The sequence below is a fragment of the Amphiprion ocellaris genome, chromosome 16 (genome assembly GCF_022539595.1).
Source record: "Amphiprion ocellaris isolate individual 3 ecotype Okinawa chromosome 16, ASM2253959v1, whole genome shotgun sequence".
NCBI classification, from domain to species: domain Eukaryota; kingdom Metazoa; phylum Chordata; class Actinopteri; family Pomacentridae; genus Amphiprion; species Amphiprion ocellaris.
Window position 1 is genome coordinate 27635147 of NC_072781.1, and position 15976 is coordinate 27651122.

Genomic DNA, 15976 nt, shown 5'->3' on the forward strand with positions numbered 1-15976 from the left:
AACTATTAGCTGTAGCGTAAAATTAGCTGTAGCTTTTTTTGTAGTTATGTGTAGTTATAGTGTAGGGTTTGCTGTTGCACGGGTTCAGATGTAGCTGTTGGTTAGCTGTAGTTGTTGGTTATTTGTAAATTATGATTAGTTGAACTTAATGGTTAGCTGTACCTGATGGTTAGATGTACTACCAGGTTTGCTGTTATTGGTTTGTTGTAGCGGATGGTTAGCTGTAGTTAAATTTAGCTGTAGCATAGGTTTAGCTGTGGCTCATTGTTGCCTTTAGTTATTGGTCATTTGTAAATGATGGTTATCTGGAGGTCACGGTTAGCTGTAACTAATGGTTTGCTGTTGCTGATAGTTAGCTGACATTATTTAGCTGTAGCATAGGGTTTGCTGTATCTGATAGTTAGCTGTAGTTATTATTTAGCTGTAGCATAGGGTTTGCTGTTGCTGGTAGTTAGCTGTAGTTGTTATTTAGCTGTAGCATAGGGTTTGCTGTAGCTGATAGTTAGCTGTAGTTATTATTTAGCTGTAGGGTAGGGTTTGTTGTAGCTGATAGTTAGCTGTCGTAATCAGTCATTTGAAACTGATAGTTTGCTGTATTTTTTGGGTTGCCATAGCTGATAATTAGGTGTAGTTATTATTTAGCTGTAGCGCCAGGTTTGCTTTAGCTGATCATTGGCTGTAGCTATTGGTCATTTGTAACCAATGGTTAGCTACAACTGATTGTTTGCTGTAGCTGATAGTTAGCTGTAGTTATTGGTCATTTGTAACTGATGGTTTGCTGTAGCTGATAGTTAGCTGTAGTTATTGGTCATTTCTAACTGATGGCTTGCTGTAGTTAATATTTAGCTGTAGCATAGGTTTAGCTGTGGCCCATGGTTACCTTTAGTTATTGGTCATTTGTAAATGATGGTTAGCTGGAGGTCATGGTTAGCTGTAACGGATGGTTTACTGCAGCTGATAGCTGTCATTATTATTTAGTTGTAACATAGGGTTTGCTGTAGCTGATAGTTAGCTGTAGTTAATCTTTAGCTGTAGCATAGGGTTTGCTGTAGCTGATACTTAGCTGTAGTTATTATTTAGCTGTAGCATAGGGTTTGCTGTAGCTGATAGTTAGCTGTAGTAATTGGTCATTTGTAACTGATGGTTTGCTGTAGTTTATATTTAGCTGTAGCATAGGTTTAGCTGTGGCTCATGGTTACCTTTAGTTATTGGTCATTTGTAAATGATGGTTAGCTTGGAGGTCATGGTTAGCTGTAACTGATGGCTTACTGTAGCTGATAGTTAGCTGTCATTATTTAGCTATAGCATAGGGTTTGCTGTAGCTGATAGTTAGGTGTAGTTATTATTTAGCTGTAGCATAGGGTTTGCTTTAGCTGATCATTGGCTGTAGCTGTTGATCATTTGTAACTAATGGTTAGCTGTAGCTGATGGTTGGCTGTAGCTTTTAGTTAGCTGTAGTTATTGGTCGTTTGTAACTGATGGTTTGTTGTAGTTTTTGGTTTGTTGTATCTAAAAGTGAGTTGCAGCTGTTGTCTGTTGTTGCCTGCAGTGCAGTTCAAGGGGTTTTGAATGATTTTCTGTTTTCCAGTCAATACCAAGAATTTTAATCTTGTCCTTTTCAGGGACCAACAGAACGTTTTCCTGTTTTCTTATTCATGCTTGTGTGGTTTTAAAAATCTCTCCCTCAGCATATGAGTTAACATTCAGACATGTAAGGAATGAAATGAAAACAGTCAGACTGCTGCTGGGAGGCTTCTCTGCCTCAGTCTGGAGGAATTCACTCTTCCTTTTTGGCTTCTGTCCCTCGACTGGGTGTGGACACACATCTCAAATTCAAACACATTCAAACTTTATTGTTTCCAGCAGAAAGCGAATCGAGTCGCAGAGAAAGAACTTCAAAACAGGATCACACCCAAACAGCAGCTGCTTCTTCTTCGTTTTCTTCTTCTTCTTCTCCCCATTCACTTTAATGAGACTCCTCCCAGCACCAACACACACACACAGTTTTATCAGCCTATGGAGGGAAATTCCAGATGGATTCATCCAGGCAGCATTTCAGAGTCGGGCTGCAAAGAAAGACCTCCCACTTCAGTCAGAAAAGCGGAGGCATTCCTTCGACACAGACTCTGAAATCTTTTCAATAAACCCTCCTCCTCCTCCTCCTCTGTCATTCATGTGGATCTTTTCCATCTGTTGTCTGGCTGTCGTGACCTCCGACCTCTGACCTGCTTTCGCTCAGTTGGTGGTGATGCTGCTGTTGGTTTGGTAGTTGAAGCATGTAGGCTTTCCTGTAGTATCTCAACAATATCACCCCAGATGATACCACTATTTTTAGAAATAGTATAAAAACCTAGCGCGTTTCTGTAGCATTTACACATTTATTTACGTGTCAGTGAAGGTGTAAATGGAGCTAGTGTATGATTAAATAGTGTAGTAATTTGTTTAAATGTATTACTGAAGTAATTAACTGAAGGATTTTTTATAATATGTTGAGAAATTTTATGTTTTTTGCTTTTTAATTTGCAATTTCTATCTTGTGATCAACAGCAAAGACCGAACAGGCAAAAATGTAGTTATTGAAATAGTGTTACTATTATGAGTACTACTAATTATAAACCTAATCTATATATTGCATTTGCTAGCAAAAGATCTAGTTAATTATAGAAGAAACAGGAACTTTAGAGACAAATACAAGAGAAAAATGCAAGATAATTGTAACTTTGTAGCCTGAAAGTCTGCACTCGAAAGATCTAAATTTATTTTACATTAAAAAAATGTAATATTTTAGTTATGTTCTTAAGATTAAAATCATGTTTTTTGGGTACTGTAGGTACATTTTATAAAAACATACCAGGATTCTTATTAATTCATGTATTAACTCGTAAAAGATTGAGGTAAATTAGAAAAACAACAACTTTAGAGACAATTAAAGAGAAAAATGACAGAATATACAAGCTTCAAGTTATTTTGAAAGCCTTCGAGTCTGTTATTGAATAAACAAAATTTATTTTACATATAAAAATGCAATGTTTTTGTTAGAATTTTAAGCATGTCTTGTAGCACATTTTATAACATGAATCTTAATATTGCACATTTACGAGCAAAACATTTAGTAAAATGTGTAAGAAATAGGAACTCTAGTGACAAATACAAGTGAAAAATAAAAGAATATACAAACTTTAAAACCAGAGAGCCTGTTATTCAATGAGCTAACTATATTTTACATTTAAAAATGTAATGATTTAGTGAAGTTTGCAAGACTTTAATCATATTTTGTTGCTAATTTAATCACATTTTCTAGCACGTTTTGTACACAATATGCCTTCAAATGTTTAAAAAGAAACATTTAATCTAAATAGAAAACTATAAAAATGTAAGATTTAAAGACTGAGGTGAAACTTTATTGCTCGCAAATGTACAAATCTTCTCAGGGTTTGTAGAAACTGCGGCTTGTTGTCGTGTTTGTAAAAGACGGAGTGAAGATAGAGGCAGATATAAACTTCCAGGAAGGTCGATGGAGTGAAAGGAAGGTAAGAAGAGACAAAGAGAGGAAGGAGGAGGAGGCGGAGGAGGGGTCAAACGGGAGGAAACACAAGCCTCCTTCCCCTCAGTGGAGGAAAATAACCCAGCTGATGGACAGGAGGGAGGGAGGCGAAGATCCGACGCAGAGGAGAAAGTTGTAGGTGAAGTTGTCGGGAGAAAAGCCGGTGCTGAGAATTTTAAAGTGTAGAGGAAAGAAGAAGAAGAAGAGAGGAAGAGGAGTAAAGCAGCCGAAGGACCAGACGGATTAGAGAGGAGGAGGAAATGCTGCTGCTGCCGCTGCTGCTGCTGGAGGATTTTCTCTGAATGAAACAAAGACTTGCAGAGAACTTAGAGATGATGTCATCTGGCTGTGACGTCATCGCGATGTCGCTCCCCACCTCACAACTCGGAGGCGTCGATGTGGATATAGTTTGATTGGCGGCTGCTCTCTGACATCACGAGGCGTGTGGTGCGAGAGTGGGCGGGATCATGGCGAGCTACCTGTTGTGCTGGGGAGGCGGGGCTCTGGAGGACCAGTACCTGTACGCCCCGCCTTACCCGGCCGTGTACCGGTGAGTGTTTGGGGTTAAACGCATCTTCCGGGAATTTATTAGAGTCAGCTCTCTCAAAGAGATGGTTTTAAAAGGCATTTAATTATTTTTTTAAAAATCACTAAAATTCCAAAATGATCACAGCCAGGAACTTTAAAAACAGAAAAAGTCCTTGGATTCTCAACTTTCCGACAGTCCTTGCATGTATCGTGTGACAAATGGCTTCATCAGGAAAATCGGGAATTCAAAATTCACCAAAAATAACCCATTTATACTAATCTGGTTGTGTAAAAAACAAAAAATTCTGCATCTCCCGACACAGCTAAGAAGTTATTAGTGACTCAGCTATGGCCAATAATCACGTGACAAAAATTAATTTTCAGCTGAACTGCAGGCAGCGTTTTCCCAGAGCAGAGAGGTGACAACAAGAGAGACTGAGAGGAAAGTAACACATCCTGGATCAGTAAAGTAAATGCTGCATGGTTCAAAACGGTAAACAGAGGAGAAACTTGTTGGAACATACATACAGCATGGTGAAACATCTTTCTAAGTGCTGAATGTATGTGCAGCATACGGCAAAAAACTGATTTAGATAGTTAATTATCCACAGTATGTAGAGTCATGATTTTTTTTCCCAATGACACTAACCACTGTGGGCTCTTGGAAAAATGTGATAACTCTTGATTCCAGGTTTTTTTCTATGCAACGCAAAATCCTGCGCCTCCATGGAAACAACACAGCCATGACTAGAAGTAGAAAGAACTTAAACGTGTCCTCTGTTCAGTAAGACACAGTTATAATCACAAAAATACAAGAAACAAGTGCAAAAGATGCTTAATTGTGCAACATTTGACAAAAACTGGAATCAACATATTCGATATTTTTACCAACTGAATTGCACATTGCTCCACTTTTGTGTATATTTCTAGTCAATACATCCATTCAATTAAAAAAAAAAACATTTCTTTTGCTAGAATATAATATAAAAGTATTGTAGGTAGATGCAAAGCAGGAAAAGAGAAAACGAGCAGAGGTGGCTCTTAAACCAGAACACAGACAAGCTAATCTCAATTTGTTTAAAGAACATGTCAATGATGGCAGTAGGAAAAATTAATTATACTGAATTATTAAACTGAATAAGGAACATATTTGTTATTTTCTTATGCTTATGATCCACATGTATTATTAAGATGCTATTACCATACACTCCAAATAACAGTTGAAATTATTTTAATTTTACTGTAAATGTTTGCCTATGCATTTCACTAAATATAAGTTGGATTTGTTTAGTCTTGTTTTCAATTAAACAACATTTTTAGAGAAAAATGAGATTTTATGATGCTTTCCATGGTTGCACATTGCTTTCACATGGCTGCCATTCACCAACAGCCCTCTTTGCTTAAAAATATTAATATTTTTCAAATATCTCCATTATCTAAGCAATACAGGGGGTCCTCGACTTCCGTCTGAGTTCCGTTCCTACGGAACCTTTCACCAGGAGTTGGAACTCCGGTGAAAATGTTAACAAAGCCGTTACGTGCATCAGAATATCGATCAGTTCTTCAGAAAAGTGATGAATACCAATGACTTTCATGCATGTATGAATCATTTTACAAAAAGACAACAGAATATTGTAACAGACTGACATTGTTGTTGATGTTGAGGTTTCAATGTTTATTGTTCAGTTCCAGATTTACCTAATGTCAGTGAACATGCCATGTTTAGATAGGTCACCTCTGATTGGCTCAGAGTCAGCAGTAGTGTGTGTGTTGAGCGAGAGAGAGAGCTGGGATCGGCGGCTAATTCTGGAGCTAAGTTGTGGGGTTTTTTTGTAGTTATTTTGGTGTTGTTTACGGCCCATAGCAGCCTGTGTGAAGGTTCGATAAATGACCAGAGAACGAGATAAAGTCTCACTCATTCATCACAGAGGGTTGCTATAATTTGTTGCACTGTTTTTACAGCTTGACCGATGTTCATCGGTGTTTCGCCCTGTTCTGAGAGTTTTATTTTATTATTTTATTTATCTAATTTCACTTCCATGGAGATGGCTTTCCTTGTCTTCGAAGCACTGCGATCAGAAGAGTCTGACTTAAGTTTGGGAGCCATAATGAAGGGCAAAAAGTTAGTGAATGTAGCACAATCCAAGGTGGCATACAGCTGTCAAATATAAACAAAGCTGTCCAATAGTGCTGCGTGATGTTGTATTTGTCTGCTCCGCTCGCCAATTAGTTCCATGTAACCAGTTCCGACATAAAGACGAAACACCGTAGGTTGAGGACGTCTTTAACTGAGGACCCCGTGTATTAAGCAATACAAACTCAATAAAAGACTTTATCTTGTTAAAATAGTAATTCATGCAATAGAGTGTTATCATTTGCCCCTTTTTTTGTGGAATTTTTGCTTGTGTGCCAGACCCAGAGACAGAAAAGTTTATAACAGAGGAACTGTGAGGCCAAAATGCATGTGTCGGACTTCATCTGAAACAGCTTGCATTTAGTAAATGTGCTTGTTGAAAGTTTGGCTAAAACTCAAGCTAAACTGCATTAGTTCAAAAATAGCTTTAAAACGTCTGAGTTTAAACTGGTGGATGTTCAGGCCGCGGTGGAACTTCCTGCTGTTAACTTACAGCAGCTCCGACTGATTTTCAAGATCAATACTGATACTGGAGAGTTAAAAATACATGAGTGATATGAACACGTCCAATTGCTGTTGTTGTAGTGCTGAAATCAATCGTACTCTGACCTTTCTCTCGTCAGCAGTCCAGACTACTGGGCTTTGTAGTTTTGGAAACGATTAACAGATTTTTTTTTCTGTTCCAGTGATGCAACTTTGTGAAATGTTTCTTAGTGCTGAAGCTTTTCCTCTGCAGATGAGATGCCGTCTGAGGACTAAGATCTATAAAAACATGTCAAGGTGATTTATTTACCGCATGTGGAGGGGAAGGAGGCAGGAAGGAGGCTGGATATAGATGTGTGCTGTAGTTTCTACCTCAGATCGCGTAAACCTGAAACCGGTCCTGCAGTCTGGATTCCCCACCATGGTCTGAGTGTCGTTTCAGAGGCTCTGAAACTTCGAAATTATGGAACCAAAACAAAACTCAGCACATTCTCGCACTGAAAACTGGCACGTTTGTACATAAAGATTAAGTTCAGCGCTCTCTTGAACCCTTTGAAGCACTTTGTATGCATTTTTACTCAATGTGGGCTCATTTTTCACTGCAATATGAAGTCCTGAACCTCTATGTAAACAGAACAACCGTGACTAGAAGTGGAGCAAAATCAGAAATGTCGCATGCAATATGACACAGTTATACTGCTATAAATTATAGAAAAAGCTCCATTTGTTGGATTATTTGTTTTAAAAAAATATATTAAAAACCTGGAATCAACAGACTGGAAGGAATGGTGACTCTTCATACTATTTACCATTTTTATTTTGTTTCCATACTCGTCTCCTCTCTGTTTTGGATAAGCACAACCTGCAGTTCATCCCAGTTCACCTGAAAAGTCCCTGAAATTTTGCCATGCAACTGTGGGTTGCAGCTAAGGTATTAATAGATTCTCAGTTATGTCAAGGAGCTCAGATATTTTAGTTTCTTACAGAATGTGGCTTGTACAAACTCTTTATTTTTTGTGAATTTTTAGAATAAGACTTAGAATTTTTACAACCTCTATAAAGTAGGTGTTTTTCACACTACTCTGCCCATTAGCTGTAGAAAGATGTTTGACCATGCTCCATGTGTCTTCCAACAACTTGCCTTTCTGTACACAATTTTAGAATCATGCTACATTTATTTAATTGAACCAGTATGTTTGATTTTCCTCTCAGTCTCTCTTGTCGTCTCCTTGCTGCTCTCTGAAAACACTGCTTGCAGTTCAACCCGAAAACTCTCTGAATTTTTGACTTATGTTTGTTGGTTGCAGCTGAGTCAGTTGTGGCTTCTTAGTTGCACTAATGCATTTAGTTTTTTACAGGATCTGGTTTTAACAAACAGTTCAATTTTGGAGAATTTTCAATGAGAAATAAAGTGTTTCTTGTGAAATATTGCTGCTTTAGGCTTAGATTGCCATGTATTTCCACAAAGTATTGTTTTTATGTTAAAAACCTTTAATTTTGTGCATTCAGTCTGCATGAGATGATTAAATTGGCCACCTACCGGCCTCATTGTACATCTTTGGAGTCTACATTCTTAGTCAGACACTTTGCTCTAGCCAAATTTTCCAGTTACACATGAACCTACAACATCTTGCACTGCTAAACTCCTCAGGTGATTGTGTCTGTTTGTGCAACTTTCAGTGCTGTTTGTGCACATTAAGCAGTAGGAGTCTGCTTACTCCAAGGAAATTTCGGGTGTTTAACCATAATTTCCTGCATTTTGGGTGAATTTGTACCTTTTTCTGCAACAGTTTATGGTAGACTTGTGTCAAAAAATTCAGGCACAATGATTAAACATTAGAGTTTTTTTTTCCAAATAAATCTTTCACGTTTTTATTGGAGGGAAAAATGCATGTGTTCTAGATATTGAAAGGGACATTTTTTTCCTGAAATCTGCGCCTGTGGTGGTCTCCATCCTGCTCCAGTTTCATTAGAGTCTGTTCGCCGCCTGTCTGCGTTGAAGCCTCGCTGTGAGCATCTGATGGCATTTATGTCACGTTAGGCTTTTGCAATTGTGGTAATGCCGCCTGTTTGTGTTTATAGACATGAGGTAGTTTATTGCACAGCGCTCCTCTCACCACCAGCACTCTCTTGCACGTTCATGTGTTTTGTTTTCTACAATCCTGCATTCTAGCTTTAGGATTTAGCAAACTAAAACCTCTAAAAGTCAGTAATACAGAGATGTTTGCTGAATTTTCCTGTTGATGTCAGTCACCATGGAGTCTTTTAGCCACTTGGGAGATAATGTGACAGGAACATGCTGGTTTATTTGCATATTTGAGGCCACACATCTATTTCTGCAATGCTAGTTGTACTTTTTATGGTCACTTTGTTGCACTGTAAGCTAATTTGGTCCAGGCTGGAGTGGCTTGGTTTGAATCTGTTCAAGATAAAATGAAAGGTGATGCTAAAAAGACCAGCTTTGACCTTTGACGTGGACATGGGTTTGCCCTCTAATGAAGGAGCTCCCTGTTTCGGTTCAGTTTCAGTGTTGCGGCGCCTGAACCGGCTGATCTGACTCAGCAGGAAGCAGGTTTCACTCCGAGGCTTTGCTCTGCATCACTTCAAACAGACTCGGTAATGAACCTCCTTGCGTTTCTCACTGAGTCCAGACGTTTCTGCTGAATTAAAGCCCCTGCAGGCAGAGGGTCTCCTCTGGAGTTTGGAGGAAGTTTACTGCCTTAACTTTTCCACTGAGCATCCATTATAGATCAAGAGCTTGCTCCACCGTGGAACATGCGAGAGCTGAACTGTGTTTACCTCCATCTGAGAAACGCTTCACACTTTCATGCTAAGCACCAGCTGGATGTGAGAGAGAGGAGGCAGATTCAGGCTGTTCACTTGTGTTTCATTCTACCAGACAATCATCCAAACATTTTCATATAGTGCTGAGGGTTTATTCTGACAGTTAAGGTCCCATATGGTCAAAAATCTATTTTTTTATTGTGTTTTGTATGTCTGAAAAACTTGGATGTGTAAAGTAAAAGCTATGAGAATATGAAGATGCTTAATACTGCCTTTCCTCTAGCCACCTTTCAACTAGACAGCCTATAGCTTTACAGCTCAGAAAGGATTTTATCCAGTTTCTACACAGAATTTGAGGAATCGTTCGTCAAATAGTTGTCCAGCTCTAACTGTGAAGTCCTGCCCCCTCACTGCTTCCATCTGAACCAATCGAATGAGCAGCTTCCTCACAGTCCACCAGGTTTATTTACTTTCCAGAACTGCTTCTGCTAAACTCTAAAATGTCTCAGCCATTAGAAAAACTCACCAGATGGCTACAAGAGTGAACACAAGAGTCTTTATGCACTGCCAACATCTGAGGAACTGAACACTAAGTGGATAACATTTCTTATTGATGGCAATGCCACCACGGCAACAGAAGAATCCTTAATGTTAGCATGTTATGCAGCTAATGTGGCTAACATTAATAAGTAAGAGCTCTGAGAAAACTTTAACACTGAGGGACATTCAGAGATGGTGGAAGCGTTAATCAGTAAACAAGAACTGGATGGATTAAAGTGTTTTCATATTGCTCTTTTGTGCTTCAGTTCAACCTAAACTCAACTGTTGTTTACATCTGTCAGCTTCTCTCCTGCATTTTAATACTACTGAATTCCCAATAAAACTTTGCTCATTTCCATATTTTTCCGTTCTTGTCAGACAGCAGAACGAATATGAAATAGTGACTGAAACGCAGCACAATCAGACTACATGTTAACTAGCTGTCACTTCAGAGACATTTTCAAGCTGCTGCTCTGAACAACTACTGATTTAATAACCGTAACGTTGTCTTGACAACTAAACACATCAGTTGAAACCAGCGGCTCTGCTGTGAATTCAGATAAATTTTCATGTGAAATGCTCAAACAGAGAAAAAACTAGAGGTGAAAGAAAGTCCTGGTTTCACTCACTCATTCACTGATGCAGAGAGAGTTTTCTTCCTGAAGGGGGCGGTGTCAGCAGCAGTTCAGTTACATATAAAGCTACAGACACTTAAACAGTCAGTTTAGTCTTAATAAAATGAGGCATTTATGTAGTATTTTGAGCTGAGAATTTAAAACAGACAAACTTCATCTTTAACGAAACTTTAATGTCCGTATTGAAAGATCAGGGAGCTCAGGTGAAGAACTTTGAGTTTTTTGGAAGGAAAATGTTGTAATTTAGCTTACAGAAAAACTTGCCTTATTTGTCCTAATCTGGCAACTAAATGTTTGGTCTGGAAATTCAGAAATGGAGTCAGAGTCTTGAGAAAATTTACTCTTGTTTGCTTGTGTCTTTTGTATTTAGCCTCTAAAATTCACAGTGTGAACATAGAAAACTTCTCAGATAAATGTGTTGTTTTCAGCTTCAGTGAAAAATGTACTTCATCTGTCATTAATCGTAAAATAGTGTTCAGTAGGTGTACAGTTTTAGGAAATTCCTGATCCATTCTTTGAAATGATGAGTCCACGTATTTGTCAGCTGGTTTTACAGATTTACATCTGCAGCAGCGACTAGAGGGTTTGTATCACGTTTTTGGTCTGAATGTGGGATTTGTTGGCAATAACAGCAGACTTACTTCTTAAATCTGGACCAAGATAAGGACAGATTTTCTTGCTGCTGTTGAATCTGATGCGTCCTGTCCGTGCTGGGTGAGTGTTGGTGAGTCAGCGTGTCGTGGTTTGGTTGTTGTGGTTTCAGTCCGACCGACACGCCCTGGATGGAAACTAACCGTCTTTCTGCCTTTTCTCTGTGTTTGTTCCTGTTTTTTTTTTCTTCCAGCTTTGCTTTCATCTCTGTGTCGTGTTTTCTCTCTCCGCTGCTCAGTGAATCATTTTAAGCCGCTCTGTCTCAGCTGGTGGGTCAAACCAGTCCCAGCTCAGATGGGGGTGTCCAGCCAGGTGTCCAGATCCGGTTTATGGTCTTGTTTTTATCTCCTCTGATATAAATAAATGTGGGAGTCCTTCCTAATGCTGACTAATGCCAGAATTCTGTAGGCAAGTAATCTCCACCTGGTATTAAAAGACTGTAGAAACATATTTTTTTTGTTTTTAAACAATATTTTTATGACAGTTATCATTAGACCCTCTGAACCTTAAACAGTTCCTGGCCGTTTTTACTCCTCTCACAGTTTTCCTCACTATAGGCTCATTTTTATTTGAAGTCCTGCACCTCTATGGAAACAGAACAGCCATGACTAAAAGAAGAGAGAACTCAGATATGTATTCTGCGCAGGTTACAATATCATTAATAAACAAGAAAAGCACTCAGAGTGCAGAAAATGGTGCCTCAACATACTACAAATATTTTACTACCTATACTTTTAATTCATTTCCATACTTGTTTCTCTGCTCTGTGTAAACACTGCCTGCAGTTCAGCCAAAAACTCCCTAAATTTTTGTCACATGGCTGTTTGTCGCATATAACTCACTAATTGGTTCACAGTTGCATTAAAAAGTGTGGAATTTTTGGTATTTTTCAGAATGTGGTTATTTCAAACTAATCCTGACTTGCTGTAATAAATACGCACTAGCCAGAGGTCATTATGTCACAAAAGACTTTGTCATGGTGCCTCTTTACTAGTTAAACCTGACAATACTCTCTGCTTCCCAACATGGAACCGCCTATCACCTTTGATCACTACAGTAACAAGAAAAGCACTCAAAGAGCACAGTACTCTGCCATGGCTGCTCAGTCATTGTATGATTTCCAACAGATAAGTCCTGCACTGCAAAAAAGGGTAACCCAAATATAAGATATAAACACTAAATTTGAGAGGAAAATCACTTAAAACTAGTGAAGTTATCTATCAATGCAGGAAGTAAATTTTACTTGATAAGAAATCTTGAAATAAGATTTTTAAATCTAGAAATAAGGTCCCAGGTAAGTATCCAAAAAGATTAAAATAAGCTAAATGCTGATTTTCAAGTCAAAATACTTTAAATCAGGCTTGATATTGCCCAATACGTGAAAAACACTAAATATGAGCAAATAATTCTTTTTTCAATTTTTAATTTTCTTATTCCTAGCAAGACATGCAGTAAAGGGCTATGAGCTGGAATCTAACCCAGGTTACTGTGTTCATGGGTAGCTTGCTCAACCAGCTGAGCTATCTGGGCACCATAAACCCAAGAACCTATGCAGACATATAAAGATTCTACATCCTGACTGCCCACTGAAATCAGAACCAGGACTGCATGTATGATAAGCATCAACATGTGCACAGAATTAGCACTGCCAGTAACATTTATTTGAATTGCTCTCTCAAATATTGCTTTCTACATACAGTGCTAGCAAAGATTACTTGTCGCTTCTCAAAATATAAAGTATTGCTTGAAGCATTTCAATATCAACATAAAATGTGTATCACATTATACATTTACAGCTTTATGAGACTGTGGGTTGGAATAGAGATCTTTTAGCCTATGAAGTCGAAGTCCCTAATCTTGCCCAGGCCACTGAATTGAGAGATGCTGAAAAGCTCATTGATCAAACATCGTACTACCCAGTCAGTTTCAACAGCAGTGTTTATGTTTTGACTAAATATAACCTTGATGATGTCATTGCACTTAAAAACTGAAATGAATAGCTAAGATGAAGATGTGGTGAGGTAATATGTGCTCTGTTACTGTCTGTGTTGTAATAATGAATTGATACACCATGTGATCTTACTCTTTAGTACAGCTTTGTAAATAAATGTGTTGATGTTGGTACAGCATCAGTGTTTGTAATAATTCTAATAATGTCACCAAAGTCCAAGTGTATCACTTGTTACTAGGAGGTCTTGAAACAAGTTTTTACAGCTAAAAATGGTCTGAAAAGATAAACTGTGGCATCAAACAGTCTCTGACAGTCATTTATCTTATTATGCATGTAAAATAACTAATTTTAGGATTTACAAACTAAGTAAGAAATAAAAGACAAATAATCTTAAAACCAGATTAATAATCTTACAAATTCTGCTCTTGCATAGTAAATTATTCTCAAAACAAGATCAAAAAGAGTTTTTGGCTAGATATAAGATTATAAATCTAAGTTAGACAGTCAATTTTTGCAGTGCGATAAGTCCACAGTGGACGATTTGTAGTAGGATCACAATCATGTGATCGTCAGCAGGAAGCTGTTGTAGTGCTCCCTTGTTGTCATAGTTACAGTGCCGCTGTGCCGCTATCTCACAATGATACAGAAAACTTTAACAGATCTGAAGCTGCATCACTGCCAAAATCTAATCACTTGGTCCTTGTGTCATTTCTGACCTTCCCTGAAAATTTCATCCAAATCCGTTCATTTTTGAGTAATGTTGCTAACAGACAAACAAACGTACGCTGATCATCACAACTCTGCCGCATTCCTTGGCGGAGTACCAAACAAACAAACAAACAAACAAAGGGCAAAAACAGAAGTCGGGTTTTAGATTTATTTGTCACGTAAATAGAAAAAAAATTAAATCAACACATACAGCACTTTTCCTCAAGTGACCACAGGTGTTAATACTGGGAAAAAATGATGTCCCTACATACACTGCTGTTCAAAAGTTTGGGGTCATCCAGACAATTTTATGTTCTCCATGAAAACTCACTTTTATTTATGTGCTAACAAAATGACACAAGGGTGTGTAGTCATCAATTAGCCTTTCAACACGATGTACCGTTACAACACAGGAGTGATGGTTGCTGGAAATGTTCCTCTGTACCCCTATGTAGATATTCCATTGAAAATCATCTGTTTCCAGCTAGAATAGTCATTTACTACATTAACAATGTCTAGACTGGATTTCTGATTAATTTAATGTTATCTTCATTGAAAAAACTGCTTTTCTTTCAAAAATAAGGACATTTCTAAGTCACCCCGAACTTATAAACAGTACTGTATCACTCATATTTTACTACATCTCTGTTTTTAATTTATTTCCATACTTGTCTCCCCTCTACTCTACATAAACACTGAATGCAGATCAGTTGAGAACTCTCAGAATTTTTGTCTTGCGAGTGTTGGTAGCAAATAAGTCACTAATGATTTCACAGTTGCAGCCAGGAGCCCAGAATTTTTGTTTTTTTGCAGAATCAAATTAGAGCACACTTTGTATTTGGTGTTTTTAAAAAAAAAAAGAAGTGATTTTGATAAAATATCACAATTTTAAGCTTAGATTTGATTAATGTCCCCGATTGAATGGCATGTCGCGGATGAGTAATTTAAGGAAGGTCTGAAAAGTTGAAAACCGGATTAATGGTTTTTTTTTTTCACCATTTCCAGCTTTGATAAATGGTGTAACTGTGGTGATTTTCTTTTTTAATAATGTCTTTCAAACCGTGTGCAGATTTTCTTTAACAAAGCAATGTGTCATCCTTTTTTTACAAAGTAAAAAAAATCTAACATATTTTATGAAATAAAATAAACTATATGTGAATTTTGAAAAGTCTTAATTTTAGGTTTCTCTAAAAACACATTGGAACATATTAAAAGTGTAAATTTAATGTCTGAAAGTCTTACATATTGCCAAATCTGAAGTTTTTTCTTTCTTTTTTGATAATAAATCCAAAGCTACAAAAAAATCTTCACAATTTACCATCAGATATTACAAATTATTCACGTGTTGTTGCTAAAAATAATAAATATTTGGCTTATTAGCTAAAAAAAATTATCAGCAATCAACTGATCACTGCAACTCTAAAATGAGTCCCTCATTTTAAAGGGGTTCATCCTGACATTTTCTGCTACTTATCTGGAACCAGGTCATATTAATTTGATTAATTCAATCATTATAAGTTACATCCAGCTGTGAAATGTGATTTTTGAAGCATTTTTACTTTAAACTCAGAATACATTGAGGAATGAAAGAACAAAATAAAGAATGCAGGCAAACAAAAAAGAAACTTGGATAAGAATGATAAAAGAAGTATTGACAGTAGTGAAAACACAGAGAGCAATTGAAAACTTAAATGGTTAAGTTGCTCCGTGGAGACACAGAACTTTATATCGCGGTGAAAAATGAGCCAACAAGGAGTGAAAATATGACTTTAGCAAATAACTTCCAGAAACTGCTTGGAGTTTAGAGGGTAATTAACAAATAAACCACCAGGTGTGATGCTCTGTTGTTTTTTGTTTTATAAACTGAAGCTGGACTCTGAGCAGATGCAGCTGCCTGCTGCTGAACTTGAACTCCGCTCGGTGGAAGTGGGCGCTGCAGAAAAAAAAAACACAACAAGAATTTCCTGGCGTCCTGTAGAGTGAGAGCTGCTGGTTATTTCTGTCCTGGATGAATGGAC

At 37.6% G+C, this 15976-nt stretch overlaps 1 protein-coding gene across 4 annotated transcripts in view; it reads left to right on the forward strand.

Annotated features, from left to right (window-relative positions):
* Positions 1-15976, forward strand: part of psda (pleckstrin and Sec7 domain containing a) — a 77985-nt gene that overhangs the window by 29974 nt on the left and 32035 nt on the right. The window contains exon 1 of one of the 4 annotated variants that reach the window (XM_023284475.3): positions 3636-4094. The exons of the other annotated variants lie outside the window; for them this stretch is intronic. Coding sequence (XP_023140243.1) covers positions 4012-4094 — 83 coding nt within the window. The 5' untranslated portion in view covers positions 3636-4011. Of the gene's footprint in view, positions 1-3635; positions 4095-15976 lie in introns of those variants that run through there. 4 annotated transcript variants of the gene reach the window in all.